The sequence below is a fragment of the Oryza sativa genome, chromosome 8 (assembly GCF_034140825.1).
Source record: "Oryza sativa Japonica Group chromosome 8, ASM3414082v1".
Taxonomy (NCBI): Eukaryota; Viridiplantae; Streptophyta; class Magnoliopsida; order Poales; family Poaceae; genus Oryza; species Oryza sativa.
The window spans coordinates 23,004,890-23,023,588 of NC_089042.1; the positions used below are offsets into that span (position 1 = coordinate 23,004,890).

The window sequence follows — 18,699 nt, forward strand, 5'->3', positions numbered from 1 at the left end:
CTGCCCTGCCCTGCCCTGCCAGGCGAGGCGAGGCGAGCGAGCGCGCGCGTGTGTTTCCCCTCTTCTCTCCACCACACATGCTTCAAGCGACTAGGAGGGCATCCTCCCTTTTAAGGAGGTCCCCCTCTCCTAGAATAAGCAAGGTGGTACTAAACTCCACATGCATGCCATCCCATGAGGTGGGCTTTTGTGATTTTCCAAAGAATTAATCTTCGAGTGGGCTAAGGCCCATTCATTAATTCCAACAATCCCCCACCAAATCTCAAAATCCCACTGAGATTTGCCTTTTCCAATGTACTGTTTATATACCAGCGGTTCGATGGAGACCAATTAAGGTTGAACATCCACCTAGAACTCCAAGCTACACTTACTCACAACTTGAACAATGGACTACGCCTTGAATTGCAAGTCTTGTGCAAGCAAGTTTCACTCAAAGTCTTATCTGGTACTAGACCGTCTGTAGACTACCCCTCGGGTGGAGCGTATAAGTCATACTCCTAGGTCTTTAGTAAGCTTCCTAGAAGATTCACCCAAAATCTTCATAGACTGCGACCAACAGTCAAGCTCACAAAGGTGAGTTCTTTCAAGAATGCTCTGCAGGACAACATCTTCGCTAATTAAAGCCAACAGAACTCATTAAGGCATAGCCAACCTGCCTTGCAGCTCACAAGAGTATATGCATCTTCACTTGGAGAGGGTATATATATTGGTACTCTCCTCTAGTTTATTAATGGTTTGTTCTTCCCAGGATCTAATTCACGGGATCTCCGATCACATAGACTGGGTTACCACCATAGTATAACTCACATGGGTCTCAAACCCATCTCCTTCGATGCATTGTCTATCACATTTCGTGATAGTCCCTTCGTGAAGGGATCTGCCAGGTTTCTCGCTGTTTGGATGTAATCCAACGTTATAACTCCGGAGTTTCTTAATTTCCTGACAGACTTCAATCGTCTTTTCACATGTCTAGACGATTTCATATTATCCTTAGAACTATTCACTTTGACAATTACCGTTTGATTGTCACAGTTCATAAGGATAGCCGGCACCGGTTTTTCAACAACAGGCAGATCCATTAATAGATCACGCAGCCATTCTGCCTCAACAGTAGCAGTATCCAGTGCCGTTAGCTCTGCTTCCATGGTTGACCTCGTCAAAATGGTCTGTTTGCAAGACCTCCATGAAACAGCACCACCACCCAGTGTGAAAACATATCCACTAGTGGCTTTGATCTCATCCACATCAGAGATCCAGTTAGAATCACTATAACCCTCCAGTACCGCAGGATACCCAGTATAGTGAAGCCCCAATTCCACAGTACCTTTCAGATAGCGCATTACTCGCTCAAGCGCACGCCAGTGATCATCTCCCGGATTAGAGGTAAATCGGCTCAACTTGCTCACAGCAAAGGAGATATCAGGCCTAGTTGCACTAGCCAGGTACATCAACGAGCCAATGATTTGGGAGTATTCCAGTTGATTCCTAGCAATTCTCTTGTTCTTGCGAAGCAACAAGCTAGGATCATAAGGTGTTGGAGAAGGCTTACTATCAATGTAGCCAAAGCGATTCAAAATCTTCTCCACATAATGGGACTGCAAGAGTGTAATCCCATTCTCACCTCTAATTAGCTTAATGTTTAAGATAACATCAGCTACTCCCAAATCTTTCATATCAAAATTTTGAGACAAGAATGATTTAACCTCATTTATCACCTCAAGGTTTGTCCCAAATATCAGTATGTCGTCAACATACAAGCACAAAATAACTCCCTCACCCCCACCATGGCGATAGTACACACATTTATCTGCCTCATTGACTGCAAAGCCTGCAGATGTCAATGTTTTGTCAAATTTCTCATGCCATTGCTTAGGAGCTTGTTTCAGACCATACAAAGACTTCAACAATTTGCACACTTTGCCTTCTTGACCTTCAACTACAAACCCATCAGGTTGATCCATATAGATCTCCTCATCCAGCTCTCCATTAAGAAAAGCTGTCTTAACGTCCATTTGATGAACGAGAAGACCATGTGAGGCTGCTAGGGAAAGTAGCACACGAATTGTGGTCAATCTAGCAACAGGTGAGTAAGTGTCAAAGAAATCTTCGCCTTCTTTCTGAGTATAGCCCTTAGCAACAAGCCGAGCCTTGTACTTTTCAATAGTACCGTCAGGCCTAAGCTTCTTCTTGAACACCCACTTGCACCCCACAGGTTTACACCCATAGGGTCGCTCTGTCACCTCCCAAGTCCCGTTAGCGATAATGGAATCCATTTCACTACGGACAGCCTCCTTCCAGTAGTCTGCATCAGGAGATGCATATGCTTCTGAAATTGACTTAGGACTGTCATCCACGAGGTACACAGTGAAATCATCACCAAAAGACTTAGCCGTCCTTTGTCTCTTACTCCTTCGAGGAGCTTCACTGACATCCTCCTCAGAGACAAGTTCATGTGTATGTTCAGTTTGTTCTGGTGGTGTGATTGAACTGGGAATTATTTCAGAGGGTTGGTTCGAACCACTATGTGTATCCTTCATTGGGAAAAAGCTCTCAAAGAAGGTAGCATCACGAGACTCCATAATTGTACCAACATGCATGTCCGGTACCTCGGATTTAACTATTAAAAATCTATAGGCAATGCTATGATAAGCATATCCCAGAAAAACACAGTCCACAGTCTTAGGTCCAAGTTTGCGCTTCTTCGTTATTGGTACATTGACTTTCGCCAAGCACCCCCATGTGCGCAAATAAGAAAGTGATGGTTTTCTACCAATCCATATCTCATATTGTGTTTTGTCCTTATTTCTGTTAGGAACTCTGTTTAACACATGATTTGAGGTCAACAATGCCTCCCCCCACCATGCCTTAGGCAGTCCCGCGGTGTCCAACATGGCATTCACCAAGTCAGTCAGTGTGCGGTTCTTCCTTTCAGCAATCCCATTAGACTCGGGAGAATAGGGAGGCGTCCTCTCATGTATGATGCCATGTTCCTCACAGAATAAGTCAAACTCGTTCGAGAAAAACTCTCCACCACGATCAGACCTAAGCCTTTTTATCTTTCTGTCAAGTTGATTTTCAACTTCTGCCTTATAAATTTTAAAATAGTCTAGAGCCTCGTCTTTCGTTTTCAACAAGTACACATAGCAAAATCTAGTAGCATCATCAATCAATGTCATGAAATATCGTTTTCCACCCTTCGTCAACACCCCATTCATTTCACAAAGATCTGAATGTAGGAGTTCTAGTGGTGCCAAGTTTCTCTCCTCGGCAGCCTTGTGAGGCTTGCGAGGTTGCTTCGATTGCACACAACTATGGCACTTAGAACCTTTGACAATGGAAAACTTAGGAATTAAACACATGCTGGAAAGCCGAGACATCAAGCCAAAATTAATATGACATAAACGTGAATGCCAAACATTAGCCTCATCATCCACACTGCCACAAATATGGTTCACAGACTTATTACAGAAATCAGAAAGGGAAAAGCGGAACAGGCCTCCGCACTCATAGCCTTTACCAATAAAATATCCATGTTTAGACACGACTACTTTATTAGACTCAAAAACCAACTTAAATCCGTCTCTAGTCAGACGGGAGCCACTAACAAGATTCCTATCGATAGAAGGGACATGCTGCACGTTCTTCAGCTGCACGATCTTTCCCGAAGTAAACTTCAGATCTACCGTGCCAACACCATGAACAGAAGCATGTGACCCATTCCCCATTAGGACGGTGGAACCCCGTGCGACCTGATAAGAAAAAAACAATGAGATGTCAGCACAAACATGTACATTGGCCCCAGTATCAACCCACCAATTAGTAGATTGATTAACTGAAAAAACAGTAGGTAAATTACCATACCCGCTTCCATCTCCAGTGTTGCCAATGGTCACATTAGCAGACTTCGAAGTCTGCCCTGCAGGTGCCTTCATCCCCTTGCGCTGTGGACACTTCCTAGCCAGATGACCAACTTGGCCACACACAAAGCAAGTCCTCTCATCCTGATTAGGATTGTTGTTGTTCTTCTTCTGCTTCTTGAAGTTGGTGGTCTGCTGAGCTTTGTATTTCCCCTTGCTCTTGTTCTGGGCCTTGTGCACAACATTGGCACTGGACTGCCCACCATCGCCCTTAGACGCGACATCTTTTTCCCGACCTTTCTCCTCAACATCAAGAGACGCTATCAATCCCTCAACGGAGTATTCCTGTCTCTTGTGTTTGAGTGCAGTACCGAAACTTCTCCAAGATGGAGGTAGTTTTGCAATAATGCACCCGACCACAAATTTGTCGGGTAAGACACACTTAAGGAGTTCGAGTTCCTTAGCCATGGTTTGTATCTCATGAGCCTGTTCGACTACAGAACGGTTGTCAGCCATTTTGTAGTCATGAAACTGCTCCATGATATACAGATCATTGCTAGCATCAGTAGCACCGAATTTAGTATTCAGTGCATCCCACAACTCCTTAGCGTCGGTCATATGCATATACACCTCGACCAGACGACCGCCAAGAACGCTAAGAATGCATCCCACAAAGAGAGTAGTGGCTTCCTCGAATTGCTTCTGCTGTTCAGCAGTAAGAACTCCTTCAGGTTTGCCAGTACTCACCCAGAAGCATTTCATAGCTGTCAGCCACAGAGTGACCCTGATCTGCCATCTCTTAAAATGCACACCGGTGAATTTATCCGGCCTCAGTGCATCGGCAAAACCAGCCATAGTAAAATCACAGTGCCTATAATAAGGTTTTTGGATTGTTGAGATTATAGACATATAATGATTTAATCTATTCCATAAATAAATCATGACATTACAGATGAAAACTAGCATGAACGCATCATTAGATCTACACATGTAAACTACACAGTATAACATGAACAGATCAAATATGCGCAACATATTGAACACGTACCGAGGTGACGGAAAGACCGGCTGCTTGGTCGAAACTTTTCGCAAGTGTCTACGAAGGCACGAAACACGCGAGCGAGGAGGAAGGCGAGCCGTCGCGAACGAACAGGGAGCAGTCGCGCGAAGCGCTTCCCAAAAACCTTATTGCCGCCTTCTCCCGGTGCAGAACGTCGAAGGCAGAGGTTCCGGAGACCTGCTCTCCCGATCGCCGGTGCACGCCGGCGAGGGGGATGGAGTAGTCTACGAGCGACGGCGCAGTACAGAGTAGGAGGCAAACCCTAGATTGATTTTTCGTGAGTTGCGTGAAGACGGCAAGTCGGTTTATATAGAGAAGGGTCGCTTGATCAGGGCGCCCGCACGATCTCTACTGCGCGTAACCGAACCGGATAAGTCGCGCGTAACTTATCCGGACTCCACGCCGTTTGCACGCACCGGATTTTTCGGAACGTTTCCAAAACAAAAACGAATCCGAATTTGCAGCAAAACAAAACTGCAAAAGGAGGCTGCATCTGCGCAAGGGTGAGGAGCCAATTTTTCGGACCATTCGACGCGTACGTCGTGCACGCGCGCCGCCTGCCCTGCCCTGCCCTGCCCTGCCCTGCCAGGCGAGGCGAGGCGAGCGAGCGCGCGCGTGTTTCCCCTCTTCTCTCCACCACACATGCTTCAAGCGACTAGGAGGGCATCCTCCGTTTTAAGGAGGTCCCCCTCTCCTAGAATAAGCAAGGTGGTACTAAACTCCACATGCATGCCATCCCATGAGGTGGGCTTTTGTGATTTTCCAAAGAATTAATCTTCGAGTGGGCTAAGGCCCATTCATTAATTCCAACACTCGCTGCTCGCCACGACCGCTGCTTGCCATCGGGACAAGGCTGTCCCCTCTCACACTGGTCGACAAGACCGAGGTCGCTGCTCTCCTGACAGGGCCGCCGCCACCATCATTGCCGCTGCTCGCAGGGGCCGAGGCCGATGTTATAAAAGTTAGTCGATATAGCGGAACGACGACTAACCTTCCCGATCGCTTCAGTCATTGATCACCCAAGACATGTCAGATGACGACATATGAACACACGATATTTGTTAACGAGGTTCAGCCGAAGCCTACATCCCGGCTCTGATTATGGGCGCTCCTCCCCAACCAATATAACTCCTTGCCGCTACGAGTCCATGGCCTTGTCGTCCTCATCTCCCTGCATGTCTACGCTACATTGTAGTCGCCATGGTTACATTGTGATACCCCCTCTCTATTTAAGAGAGATAGCGGGTTACAGAGTCTGACTTTAACTCTACCCCTAACACCTATTACAACTCCGAGTCCAACTGTAACCAAATAGGACTAGTATATTCAATACATATTCTAACAAACTCCACCTTGGTGAATATACGCCTCCTAGAAGTAGTAGAATCACCATGCCGATTAACCGGTCCTCCAGACTTGGGTTGTCTTCTTTACAGCTTCACCACGAGCCGCCCGACGAGCCTGCGCCAAGACCCGCCGCCTTGAAGAGACTATGCTATCTCTGTAACTTCTTCCTCTGGACTCCACCTGCAATAGTGCTCCACCTTCTCTCATATCACCACAGTCGTCTTGCCAAGCGAAATTGAATTCCTTCCTAGCTGTCCCATCATAGACTCCCCGAAGACCATGTTCAACTCTATCTACCGTCTTTAAATTTGACTTGATCTAATCCATGGCCAGATAACCGATGTCATCACCAAATAGATAAATCAAACTCACCAGACACGAAGAGAAACCTTTCTTCCTTGTTCCTTGTCGTCTTATGAATCGAGCTAATAAATCCAACATCCACGCCTTCCCGCATCCGTAGACTAAATCCATGATATTTTGAGAAAATCACCGTTGCCTTGAATCACCCGAAGAAATTACCACCATAGCGTTTGCTCTTCCTCTTCAGTGACGCAGATTTCCATATATCCCCATCATGTTGACCCGCATATCCTGTACTGCCAAACAGTATCGTTGATCCCATCAACGATATTTGACCTGCTGTTGCCCGGGTCATTTTCTTCAGTTCTAGACTAACTCCATATATCTCAACTCCTAAGTCAAGTCCTAGATATATCCTGTTTCCGCCAGATATTTTTATATGCGACCTGACCAGCCTGTCGCCACCAATCTAATCGCCCTTCACACTTGCAAACTATCCATCTGTAGAACCTTTTGCTCTAATACCACTTGTTAGAGTGCGCAGCCCGGCCCACCAACCGTGGGCCACCCAGGTCACGTTAAGCCTGCTCCACTACAGGCCCAACCGAAGCCACAACTTTAGGTCCTGGGCCTACACAACCCAAAAGACTAGTCTGATGGGTGAGGACCGTCCCCACCTTTTAAGTCATGCTCCCCCATCACATGTGACCCCGAAGGCTTCAGGCCCAACAATCTCCCCCGTCACATTAACCCATGTGTCGGTGACATGGGGCCGGGGGTATCGTGACTAGAGGCTTGGGTAGCCGCGGTCACCCACGTGGCCTAACCCCCTCGGGGGGGTCGGGCCCGAGGGTGACGTGGCCACCCCTCCCTCTGTCTCCCCGAGGGGTCGGGCCGCTCCCGTTTCGGCCCCGAGGGCTGGGGCGCCCCGACCCCCTGTGGTTTTGGCGCCACGTGTGTGGGTTAGGTGAGCACAGCGGGGCTCACCTAACCGCATTTATAGCAGGTTGGACGAGCGCACCACGCCGCATTCAATGCGGCGCAGCGCACGCTTATCCGGTCCGTGACCAGCCGCGGTGTGTGACCGGTCACAGACCGGTCAGATCGCGGGTTAGGTGGCAATAGGCGGCCTGTCACACGCCTCGCCCTGTCCCGTCGGAATGATGAGAGCTTCCTGGCTCTCGTCCCTAGCCGGAGCCGGCGTGCTAACTCCTGGAGTTGGTATGTCAGTCCCGGTCAGATCCATTTCAGGCTTCAGCGCAAGTATGGCAAGGAAGTCGCTGGCCATTAAATGAAGGTTGAAATGGGCGTCCACCGGAAAAGCAGGCGAGCGGGGCAGGAGGCGCGGGCGCTGCTTGTCAGAAGTCACTTCCGGCTGTAGACTAGCCCTCATTGTAAAAAGCATATTTCCCTTCTTAGGCAGCTAGAGGCCCCTGTGGTGACCCCTGACAGATAAAAAGGAGGCCCAGGCCTAAAAGGAGGGAGAGGAAAAAAGAGGAAGGGGCTCTAGAGCCTGAACGCTCGCTCGCTCTCGAGCTCTCTGTATTCCTTCACGCACAGATCCACTAGAACACAGGAGTAGGGTGTTACGCTTCTCAGCGGCCCGAACCTGTCTACGTCGCCCGTGTCTTGTGCACTTCCTCTCTCGCGGACGTTCCTCAGATCGAGGGCGAAGAACCTCACTTAGCGCCCCCGGCCGAACCGGCAAAGGGGGGCCTACGCGGTCTCCCGGTGAGGAGCCCCACGCTCCGTCACCATGTGACCCCGAAGACTTGTTACCTGGCCTCTCCAGGATGTGACCCATGGAAATTGTTCCGGGTTCTAAACCATGGGCTCTGATACCACTTGTTATAAAAGTTAGTCGATATAGCGGAACGACGACTAACCTTCCCGATCGCTTCAGTCATTGATCACCCAAGACATGCCAGATGACGACACAGGAACACACGATATTTGTTAACGAGGTTCAGCCGAAGCCTACATCCCCGGGGCTCTGATTATGGGCGCTCCTCCCCAACCAATATAGCTCCTAGCCGTTACGAGTCCATGGCCTCGTCGTCCTCATCTTTCTGCGTGTCTACGCTACATTGTAGTCGCTATGGTTACATTGTGATACCCCCTCTCTATTTAAGAGAGATACCGGGTTACAGAGTCCGACTCTAACTCCACCCCTAACACTTATTATAACTCCGAGTCTAACTGTAACTAAATAGGACTAGTATATTCAATACATATTCTAACAGCCGAGGCTGCCGCCGCTCCCGCTGCGCTCTTCGTGTGGCTTGGAGGAGAGATTGAGAGAAGCTTGTGTGTGGGCATGTGGCTGTGGTTGAGAGAAGAAAGAGATAAGGGAGAGGAGAAAGAGATAAGGGTGTGTGTGCCTGTGTCACACGCAGAGTCATGCTGCTATGGCTGTGCAGCTAACCAGCATAGCTCCATCAAAATAAAATAGCGTTGAATTAATAAAGTCAGTTATTGTACATATATACTGCTAGAAGCACTTACACGTATAGTATATTTAGGTGGTGTTTGGATCACTAATTTAAAGTATTAAATATAAACTAATAATAAAACTAATTATATAAATAAGAATTAATTCGCGAGACAAATTTTTTAAGCCTAATTAATCCATAATTAGAAAATGTTTACTGTAGTATAATATAGGCTAATTATGAATTAATTATGCTTAATAGATTCGTCTTACGAATTAGTCTAGCGTTATGGAATAAGTTTTGTAATTAATCACTTTTTAATACTCCAAATTAACATCCACACATCCGATGGGACAGGGATTAAAATTTTAGTCCCTCATCCAAACAGCGTCTTAGGAAGGTCTATATGGAGAAAATGGACAATATATGGTTCTATATGTGGGGTTTCGATAAAATGACACTAAATAGGATGCACTGGATAAAATGCCTCTCAGTATGTCGTCTACCAAATAAAATGCCACTTCGAGGAGTCATAACTATTTCTATGACCAAAATGCCCCTAGCTATGGAGAGAGGGAGGGCCAGGCGGGTGGCGCTCGAGGCCTTGTTGGGAGGCAAAGGCGACAGTGACGACTTGGGGAGAAGGATAGGGCGGCAAGCAAGTGGCTGCGGGGATGACCCCCATGCACGAGTAACACAATGGATAAAGCAAAAATACAAGCATATATATACAAAATATGTTCGAACAATCCAACGAAAGAGAAAAAAAATGGAAGAATAATTAAAAAATAACACCGAGAAACCATCAACGCCATCATCTCCGCCTGATCTGCCCACGAGAAGCCGCCAATGCCGTTGTCCTTGCCGGATTCGCTTGCGGGAAGCCGCTGGCGTTGTCGACTCGTCGTCGCTACCAAATCTGCCCACGGGAAACCGCCGCCACCGCCATCGGCATCGGATCCGCCCACGGTAAGCCACCGCCGCCGTTGGGAGTGCGCCACCGAATCTTAAAGGAGGAGGGGGGGGGGGCTTCGCTACTGCTGCTTCCGATGCGGGAGGACACCATCGTTGTCGCTCATGGTGGGGGAGGACGTCAATAAAATTTGGAGATATTTGCGAGGTATGTACAAATTCAATATTTTTTACACAAGCAGTCTTACCTATCTATATTTGTTTGATTTTCACCCGGTGCAATGCACGGGCATATTTGCTAGTTAATGTTAATGAATCTAGACATATACATTAACATCAATATAAATGTGGGAAATACTAGAATGACTTATATTATGAAACGGAGGAAGTATTTAATTAATCCGCTCTAATCGCCGCTTGTTTTGTTTTTTGTGAGGCTCCCGAATGTCCCCATATTGACATACGCCATTTCATTCTAGCTTAGCGAGATGGACGTGGCTGAGCGCCGCCAATGCTAACCATTGACCAAATTTGTGTCCACCGTCCTCCTTAATTGTATTACCGCGTCATCCGATAGATACTGCCCTGAATGAATGACTGACCTGAATCGTTGCTGAACTCAATCATTGACGGCACTCGCTGTGGCTCTACAAAAAACAACGGCGCATTGAGCTATGAATGGACTACTATCCGTGAACAAGAAATGGATGTCAACCAGCTCTGGTTACTGTGGGCAACACTCGCCGTGTCACTGCTCTACTACATCAGCAACCGGAGACGCCGCGTGGGCGGCCGGCGACGATGTCCACCTGGTCCCATGCCGCTCCCGCTCGTCGGCAACCTGCTCAACCTGCGCGGCCACCTCCCACCCGCGCTCGCGAGGCTAGCGCGCACGTACGGCCCCGTGATGATGCTAAAGATGGGCCTCACCACCACCGTCGTCATCTCCTCCGGCGACGCGGCGAGGGAGGCCTTCACGAAGCACGACCGGCACCTCGCCGCGCGCACCGTCCTGGACGTCACTCGTTCTCTCGACTTCGCCGACCGGTCCATGATATGGCTGCCGAGCTCCGATACCGTCTGGAAGACGCTCCGCGGCGTCACGGCGGCGAGCATCTTCTCGCCGCGTGGCCTCGCCGCCCTGCGCGGCGTCCGCGAGAGCAAGGTGCGGGACCTGGTGGGCTACTTCCGTGGGCGCGCCGGGGAGGTCGTGGACGTCCGCCACGCCGTGTACGGCTGCATGCTCAGCCTCGTGTCGAGCGCGTTCTTCTCCGTCGACGTGGTCGACCTGAGCGCCGAGTCCGAGAACGAGTTCCGGCAGAGCATGACGTTCCTCATGGAGGTGGTGTCGAAGACGAACGTCTCCGATTTCTTCCCTTTCCTCCGGCCGCTCGACTTGCAGGGATGGCGTCGCTTGACCGAAAGGTATCTGGGCAGAGTCACCTGCTTCTTGGATGACGTGATCGACCGCCGTTTCGCCGCCGACGCCTCGGCAAACAGGCACGGCGACTTCTTGGACTCCCTCCTCGACCTCGTGTCCACCGGCAAGATCGTCCGCGAAAACGTGACAACCATTTTGCTCGACGTGTTCATAGCCGGGAGCGACACGATCACGGCCACGGTGGAGTGGGCGATGGCCGAGCTGCTCCGCAACCCAAGCGAAATGGCCAAGGTGCGCGCCGAGATGGACGGCGCTCTCGGCGGCAAGAAAACCGTCGACGAGCCCGACATCGCGAGGCTGCCGTACCTCCAGGCGGTCGTGAAAGAGGCGATGCGGCTGCACCCGGCAGCGCCGCTGCTGTTGCCCCACCGGGCGGTGGAGGACGGCGTGGAGGTCGGCGGCTACTGCGTGCCGAAGGGCTCGATGGTGATCTTCAACGTGTGGGCGATAATGCGCGACCCGGCGGCGTGGGAGAGGCCGGAGGAGTTCATGCCGGAGCGGTTCATCCGCCGGGGAGATGATGACGAGGTGGATTTCTGGGGGAAGACGTTCGAGTTCATCCCGTTCGGGTCCGGCCGGAGGGTGTGCGCCGGCCTGCCGATGGCGGAACGTGTCGTGCCGTTCATGCTGGCGTCGCTGCTGCGCGCGTTCGAGTGGCGACTCCCCGACGGCGTGTCGGCCGAGGAGTTGGACATGCGCCACAGGTTTACCATTGCCAACTTCCGTGCCATCCCTCTCAAGGCCGTGCCCGTTGTGGTCAGCTAGTTGCTCTCTTTCACTGCATCAATGGTGAATTGTGGCGCGTACGTCTCTCCATTTGGCCCACATATGTCAAGTTGGATATTATAATTGAAGCTAGTGGTGTAAGTTGTTCAATTTAACATTATCGTAATGATAAAGATTTTAATGATAAATAATTATCTAAATCTATACATATTATCTTCATATCTTCCTATTGGTTCAACTTTTAGTCTACGATGCTATCATAGGAGTAGCAGGATGCTATACGCAATGGTGCTATATTATTTGAATCGGTAGCTAAGGGTCTCTTATTCCACTATAGGTGATATAGTTTTATTAGAATTGCTAGCTAAAAAATCTACTCCCTCCGTACTAAAATATAAGCGTTTTTAGACTCTGACACGGTCTCCGAGATGTTACTTTGACTAACGATATCTATAAAAATAAAATGTTTTAAATAAAAAGAGTCGCGTATTATAATACTTTGTTAGTAATATCATTTTTACATGGTTGATTTTTTTTATATTTTTGCTATTAATAGTTAAAGTTTAAAATGTTTGACTTGTCACTATACTAAAATTGTTTATATTTTAGGATAGAGGAAGTATGTGGTTTAATGCTCAATATTAAAGGGGAGTCGGAGATTTTTCCCATCACCCTTTTTCTCACTTTGATCTTACCTTTTTTTTAATAAACTTATGGCTCTGTGCCATCACCCTTTTTCTCATTTTAATTTATTTTTATCTTACCCTTTTTTAGCCATACACCCTTTTTCTCACTTTGATCTTACCTTTTTTTTTAATAAACTTATGGCTCTGTGCCATCACCCTTTTTCTCATTTTAATTTATTTTTATCTTACCCTTTTTTAGCCAAACTTATGGCTCTGTGTCTTTTCTCATTTTGATTTATTTTTATCTTACCCTTTTTTTAACAAACTTATGGCTCTGTGTGTCTTTTCTCATTTTGATTTATTTTTATCTTACCCTTTTTTTAACAAACTTATAGCTCTGTGTCTCATGATAGAAGCTGGAAATGTAATCCATTTCTATTATTAAAAGATGGTATGTCAAGTTGAATCGATTGGTTATTTCGTCCTAAATAATAATAAAACTTTGCCCATAATTATAGAGATTAAAAAGAGGAGGAAGGAGATTGGCAAGCCCCAGGTGTACATGGAAAAGTTGAAAACAAACCACCAAATAGCTGAAGTCCATGGTACGTAGATGGCTTACAACCATACAAAGGCCACACATTTTTCTACATCAACAGTTCAACATAAGAACAAGGGCAGCCATGTCCGTACACCGCCAGTCAGTCCCATCCGATCCGGCCATCCCATGCACAAATCGAGCATGCCACGTTATTCAAGCATTTCTCACAGAGCCACACTAGCAGATTCCGGTCTGCTTCTTCTTCACCTGGTCCCTCCAGTACGCGAAGATCTCCCTCTCGGTCTCCAGGACGCTCTTCTTGGTGACCACGCCATCGTCGCCCGATTGCTGCTTCGCGATGGCGCTGGAGATCTTCAGCACCTGGGCCGAATGGGCGTCCAGCTCGTGCAGGATCTTGACGATGTCCGAGACGAGCCGCTCGGCGAGGCTCCGGCTGAAGTCCTCCCTGATGACGACGCGGAGGACGGCGACGTGCTCGGCGTTGGCCGGCATGGTGTACGCCGGCACGATCCAGCCGAACCTCCTCAGGTGCTCGGAGATGTCGAACACGGTGTACCTGCCGCTGTCCTTGAGCGAGAACGCCACCAAGGGCACACCGGCCTCCTTGGAGAGGATTTCGAATCGACCAGTCGCCTCTATGCCTTCCCTTAGTATTGCTGTGTTCTCCATGCAATTCTGCATGATGTTCTTGTATCCCTGCAGAAAGAAACCAAAATAGTTCTAAATGGCCAGAAACTCTCTTTTTTATGTGAGGAAGAGCGTTTATATGAGCGCCTGCGTGGATACTATCTGGTTTCTGAAGTCACAACAACCATGTTTGTTGTTCTTGTCAAAAACCTGTCCCAATCTTAATAAACTGGCAGCGGGTCCTTGCCGCCGGCTCGGCAAAGAAAATGTTCTGCAGTTTCCATGAGGGATATGAAGAAAAGTAAAGTACCTCGAATCCCAGGCGTATTAGTTGATAGTACTGTGCGATTATCTGGCTGGAACCTACACAATATTGCCTTGAACTTGGTTTGTTGAAATACAAAAGAATTAAAGTTTGGTGATGAAACTACAAGAAAATGTATGTACCTTTGGAGAAGTTCAGAGTGAACGTCGGCTGGTCTGTCCCCAGATAGTTTATATGGAAAATGAGTTCTTCAGGCAAATCCTCTTTGCTTCGCCAAATGACCCAACCAACACCTGGATACACAAGGCCATACTTGTGCCCACTGACATTGATGCTCTTCACCAGTGGTAGCCTGAAGTCCCATTCAAGCTCAGGGTATAGAAAAGGTGCTATAAATCCTCCACTTGCTGCATCAACATGAATTGGCACATCCCACCTGCATGTTTTGTGTAACAGATTAACTACCTTGCAAGAAGTGTGGCCAATTTATGTAAGATGAGTTGCAAATAAAAAATTTGTATACATTTTTGTTTTCTTTTGGCACACACAGCTGAGCATAAAAACAAGTAATGAGGGATTGACAAAAGAATAGTTAAGTAATCTGGTCACAACAGGTTACCAGTTTTCCTGGTCATACCGATCGACCTCCAGAGACAACCTAAAGCATGCATATTGCTAGCTGTTGCATTGCGCAGATAGTTGATTGACTAAAGAACAGATAAAATGCATACCCAGTTTCCTTATTCTTTTCTGTTAGGAGATTATTCAATAACTTAACATCCTCAAACTCTCCAGTGAGAGTAGAGCCCAAGATGGCCGCAACGCATATAGTGTTCTCATCCACCATTTCAACAGCCTTTACAGGATCCATGACATAGTATCCTTCACTGAGCTTAACCTCCTTCAGTTCTACTTCAAAATATCTGGCAAATTTCTCCCAGCAAACCTAGGAACACGGGGAATCACCACAGGCCTTTTTCTTAGATAACTATAATGGCTAAGATAAAAACACTTCACATGACAATGAAACAAAAATACCTGAACATTAGCACCAGTAACAATGTTGGGTTTGTCACATGGCTTCCCCTGTTCCTTCCGTTTGTTTTGCCACTTCCTCTTGAATGCCAGTCCTGCAAGCATAATTGCTTCTGAGGATCCCACCGTCCCAACTCCAATAGCTGTTTCATCCTCCTTGATTGGTGCATTGAACAGGTGAGCTATCATATTCACACAACGGTTCTGCAAAAGTACATGCAAGTAGTCAGCAAACAATAGTTAGATGTAGCTATTATTCTTTTTTTCTGAATGAATATGTCATTAGCTTGACTAAAAAATGACTAAATCAAGACTGTGTGTTAACAAAAAAAGCTGAAACATGATAAAAAAAAGCCCTGGTAAAAATCAATAAATAGCCAGTAAGTTAACTTTCCAAATAATACAAATGTACAGTGAGAAGAGAGCAGTAGAACTTTATTTGAATGTGGTTTCAGTTTCAACTTAAAAAGAAATTACAGCAAAAAATGTGATACCTCTTAGTATCTCCCTTTCCCTTTAAGAACAGCAAAAAAAAAATCTCACAAAACAAAGGTTTGATAAAATGCCATTGTTATCCGTATGTAGCAGTACTCTCTAACATCAAATGGCAGTTCCATAAAGATGAATCTGAATTTCCAATTCCCTGCTGGCATGGTTGGAGTCATTTTGAATACAAGGTGAATGGTAAAACTTCCCCTTTTCTACATTCAGTAAACAAAAATGTTCTTTCTAGAACATATTCAGTAAAAATGTTGTGATCAGCAACAAGCTGAAAACTGTCCAGGATTGTTGGTTATGGACCCAGAAAAGTCCAATCACATCAAAAAGTATGATGTGTCATAACTTGTCCATAACCTAATTATGATCAGCTATCAACTGCCCAAATAACAGGTGTTAGGATCCTTATCCTTCCATCCTTGCGAAGTGGAGTACTAGAGCTGTACTAATTAGTTCCACAAAATTAATTATTCCTTAAGACTAGAGCTGAACTAAACAGAGGAATTCAATCAACTATGCTGGTGCGCGAATCTCAAAGCAAATCTCACAACGGGAGTACGTAACATTACTTGTGTTGAAACAGGATTCCCCCCATATATATGTTCTCCCTCCGGGTTGATAATACTTGTCGTTTTGGACAAGGGCACGGTCTCCAAAAAAAACAACTTTAACTATTATTTTTTATTATAATATGTATAAAATTGTTAGCAAATATATGATCTTATTAAAATAATTTTTAAGACTAATCTATACATATAGTCACCATAATAGTCACCATATTTAAAAGACAAATATTTTAAAAATGATTTATAATCAAAGATTCTAAAGTTTGACTTCACCCTTGTCCAAAAGGGCAAGTATTATCAGCCCGGAGAACAAAATAGAAGAAAGATCCCATGTGGTTTAATTCCGACCTGGAGCTCCGTGGTGACAGGGTACTCGTCCATGTCGACGTAGTTCTTGTTAACGGAGTCCATGATGAGCTTGTCGCACTCGGGCTCCATCCACGTGGTGACGAAGGACGCCAGGTTCAGCCGCGGGTTCCCGTCCAGCATCAGCTCGTCGTTGATGATCTGGTACGCCGCCTCCCTCGGGATCGACTGCTCCGGCATCCTGAACCTGCACACTCAACAACGAAGCAATCGATCGATCAGCACAGCCCCGCGCGGCGCCCAAATTGGCCAAAACCCAACCGAGAGATCGGAGCATGCAGCCAGCACCGCGGCAGCGTCTCGCAGGCGTAGCGCGTCGCGAAGGTGCAGCGCACGGCGTCGTCCCGGCCGGAGCTCGCGTGCGAGAGCACCATGGCGCCCGCCGGCTTGCTAGCTGCTCGATCCTCTTCTCTCTCGATCACAGACTCTCTCTACTGCCTAGCAAGGGAAACTCGGTAGGCGCGGTGGAACCAATCGAAGTGGATTGGCTAGCAGTGTGGCAACCGTACTACTAATAGTGGAAGATTAGAAGTGACAACAACTGATGTCTGCTGAGATGAAACGACGTGGTGGTGGTGGTGCTAAGTACTAACCGCGGGAGCGGGTCGCGGACGTAGCGGGAGGCGAAGAAGGTGGAGTACTGCACCGGCTGGGCCGTGTCCGAGTCGGTCGCGGCCACGCTCACCACCATCGCTGTTGCGGGCGGTTCACCGGGACAGCGACGCCGGCCGCGCGCGGGACGCGGACGAGGGAATCGAGTTCTTCGCGACGCTGCTTCTGGTGGTGGTGGTGGTGTGAGGTGTGCGTGTGACGCCGCGAGTGGCGAGTGGGAGACAACTCGGGGCCCGGGCGCGACGGGGACGTGGGCTTCTTCGGATGCCGTGTGGTGGTGTGGCCGCTTTGTTTAGTGAGGCGTTGCGACACGTTGGCGAGGCACGCGTCGGCACGGCGAGGCGCCCGCGCTCCGAGTTGTCCCGGTGTCGGGGCTGCGTTTGTTTCTCCAATAAGAGGTGATGAAATTTCGTATATCCGTGGCACACTCTTCAAACTGCTAAACGGTATATTTCGTGTGAATGAAAGTTACTCTAAAATATAAGATTAATTTATTTTTTAAATTTATAATAATTAAAACTTAATTAATCATGTGGAACAATCAATCTTTATCTTCGTGTTCATCCTCAGGAGATTCAGCACCACCTTTATCGAGTGGAGGAATTCCCAGGCGCGATCGATCCGATGGTGCATGTCAGTTTCGCTTTCGCGAGCTTTATTATATATGGAGTTCGCGATGATGTAGCCAAGTCGATCAAAGTTCTGGAGGAAAATATATGATGGTTACAAAGAGAATCGCCACCCGGCCCGCTTGTTCGAGAAGGCAGGCGCCATCGATCGTCCATCCGATTAATCAATCAGGCAGATATATGTCACTGCTTTTGGCGACGTCGTGTGTTTGAGAAGAATGAGACGTAAAACGAGATGAGCCATTAACGTATGATTAATTAAGTATTAACTATTTTAAACTTTAAAAATAGATTAATATGATTTTTTAAAGCAACTTTCCTATAGAAATTTTTTGCAAAAAACACACCGTTTAGTAGTTCGGAAACGTGCGCGTGGAAAATGAAATAAACTCACTCGCTTTGTTCTCCAAACGAACACAGCCGTAGCCGATCTTGCTGTCTCTGTAGTTGGTGTAAATGGTGCCAATCGCTGCCTTCGGTGGCCTCAGGAACAATGTGTCGGCAGCTTTGCTCTGATGTAAAAACGGATTGTCTGTGGCTATGGAGCTAGTCGGCTGCCATGATGCTACAGTGCTGCACCCAGAAGGAATAATTACGTAGCCAATCCTTTATGAAGCAGCAACCTGTAGTGAAAAACTACCCTCGAGTAGATGTGCACCCGTTATTAGTAACTAAATGGTTATGAAAATATTTAAATTATTGTTAATAAAATAGATTAATATGTAATATATCACTTCACAAAAATACAAATTCAAATTCAACTTTTGTAAGTTGTAACAAAAATAATAAATTTAATTGTGAATATGTGTATACTAGTTACAATTTAATTTATTAT

At 47.1% G+C, this 18,699-nt stretch overlaps 2 protein-coding genes across 3 annotated transcripts; one reads left to right on the forward strand and one right to left on the reverse strand.

The window, feature by feature from the left end:
- Nucleotides 1–10,591: 10,591 nt before the first annotated feature.
- Nucleotides 10,592–12,284, forward strand: LOC4345786 (cytochrome P450 76M5-like). The gene has a single exon (XM_015794639.3). It carries the CDS (start codon nucleotides 10,615–10,617, stop codon nucleotides 12,115–12,117), a length of 1,503 nt encoding a protein of 500 aa, XP_015650125.1. The 5' UTR covers nucleotides 10,592–10,614; the 3' UTR covers nucleotides 12,118–12,284.
- A 979-nt stretch (nucleotides 12,285–13,263) lies between these two features.
- Nucleotides 13,264–17,497, reverse strand: LOC4345787 (glutamate decarboxylase 1). 2 transcript variants are annotated; one of them, XM_015794637.3, is made up of 7 exons: nucleotides 17,217–17,497; nucleotides 16,606–16,810; nucleotides 15,197–15,397; nucleotides 14,890–15,104; nucleotides 14,341–14,594; nucleotides 14,204–14,256; nucleotides 13,264–13,962 (listed from the first exon to the last, which is right to left on the reverse strand). In XM_015794637.3, exons 1-7 carry the CDS (start codon nucleotides 17,312–17,314, stop codon nucleotides 13,483–13,485), a joined length of 1,506 nt encoding a protein of 501 aa, XP_015650123.1. In that variant the 5' UTR covers nucleotides 17,315–17,497; the 3' UTR covers nucleotides 13,264–13,482. The 2 variants fall into 2 exon arrangements, with proteins under 2 accessions (XP_015650123.1, XP_015650124.1); XM_015794638.3 differs by having other exon boundaries at nucleotides 16,912–17,232.
- Nucleotides 17,498–18,699: the final 1,202 nt, after the last annotated feature.

Excerpts from the sequence above, each read along its gene's own strand:
- LOC4345787 (XM_015794637.3), bottom strand. The coding sequence starts at position 17,314 with ATGGTGGTGAGCGTGGCCGCGACCGACTCGGACACGGCCCAGCCGGTG. Across the intron at positions 15,398-16,605 it reads CTGTCACCACGGAGCTCCAG|AACCGTTGTGTGAATATGAT; the intron begins GTCGGAATTAAA and ends GTACTTTTGCAG. Across the intron at positions 14,595-14,889 it reads GAAAAGAATAAGGAAACTGG|GTGGGATGTGCCAATTCATG; the intron begins GTATGCATTTTA and ends CAAAACATGCAG.
- LOC4345786 (XM_015794639.3), top strand. The coding sequence starts at position 10,615 with ATGGATGTCAACCAGCTCTGGTTACTGTGGGCAACACTCGCCGTGTCA.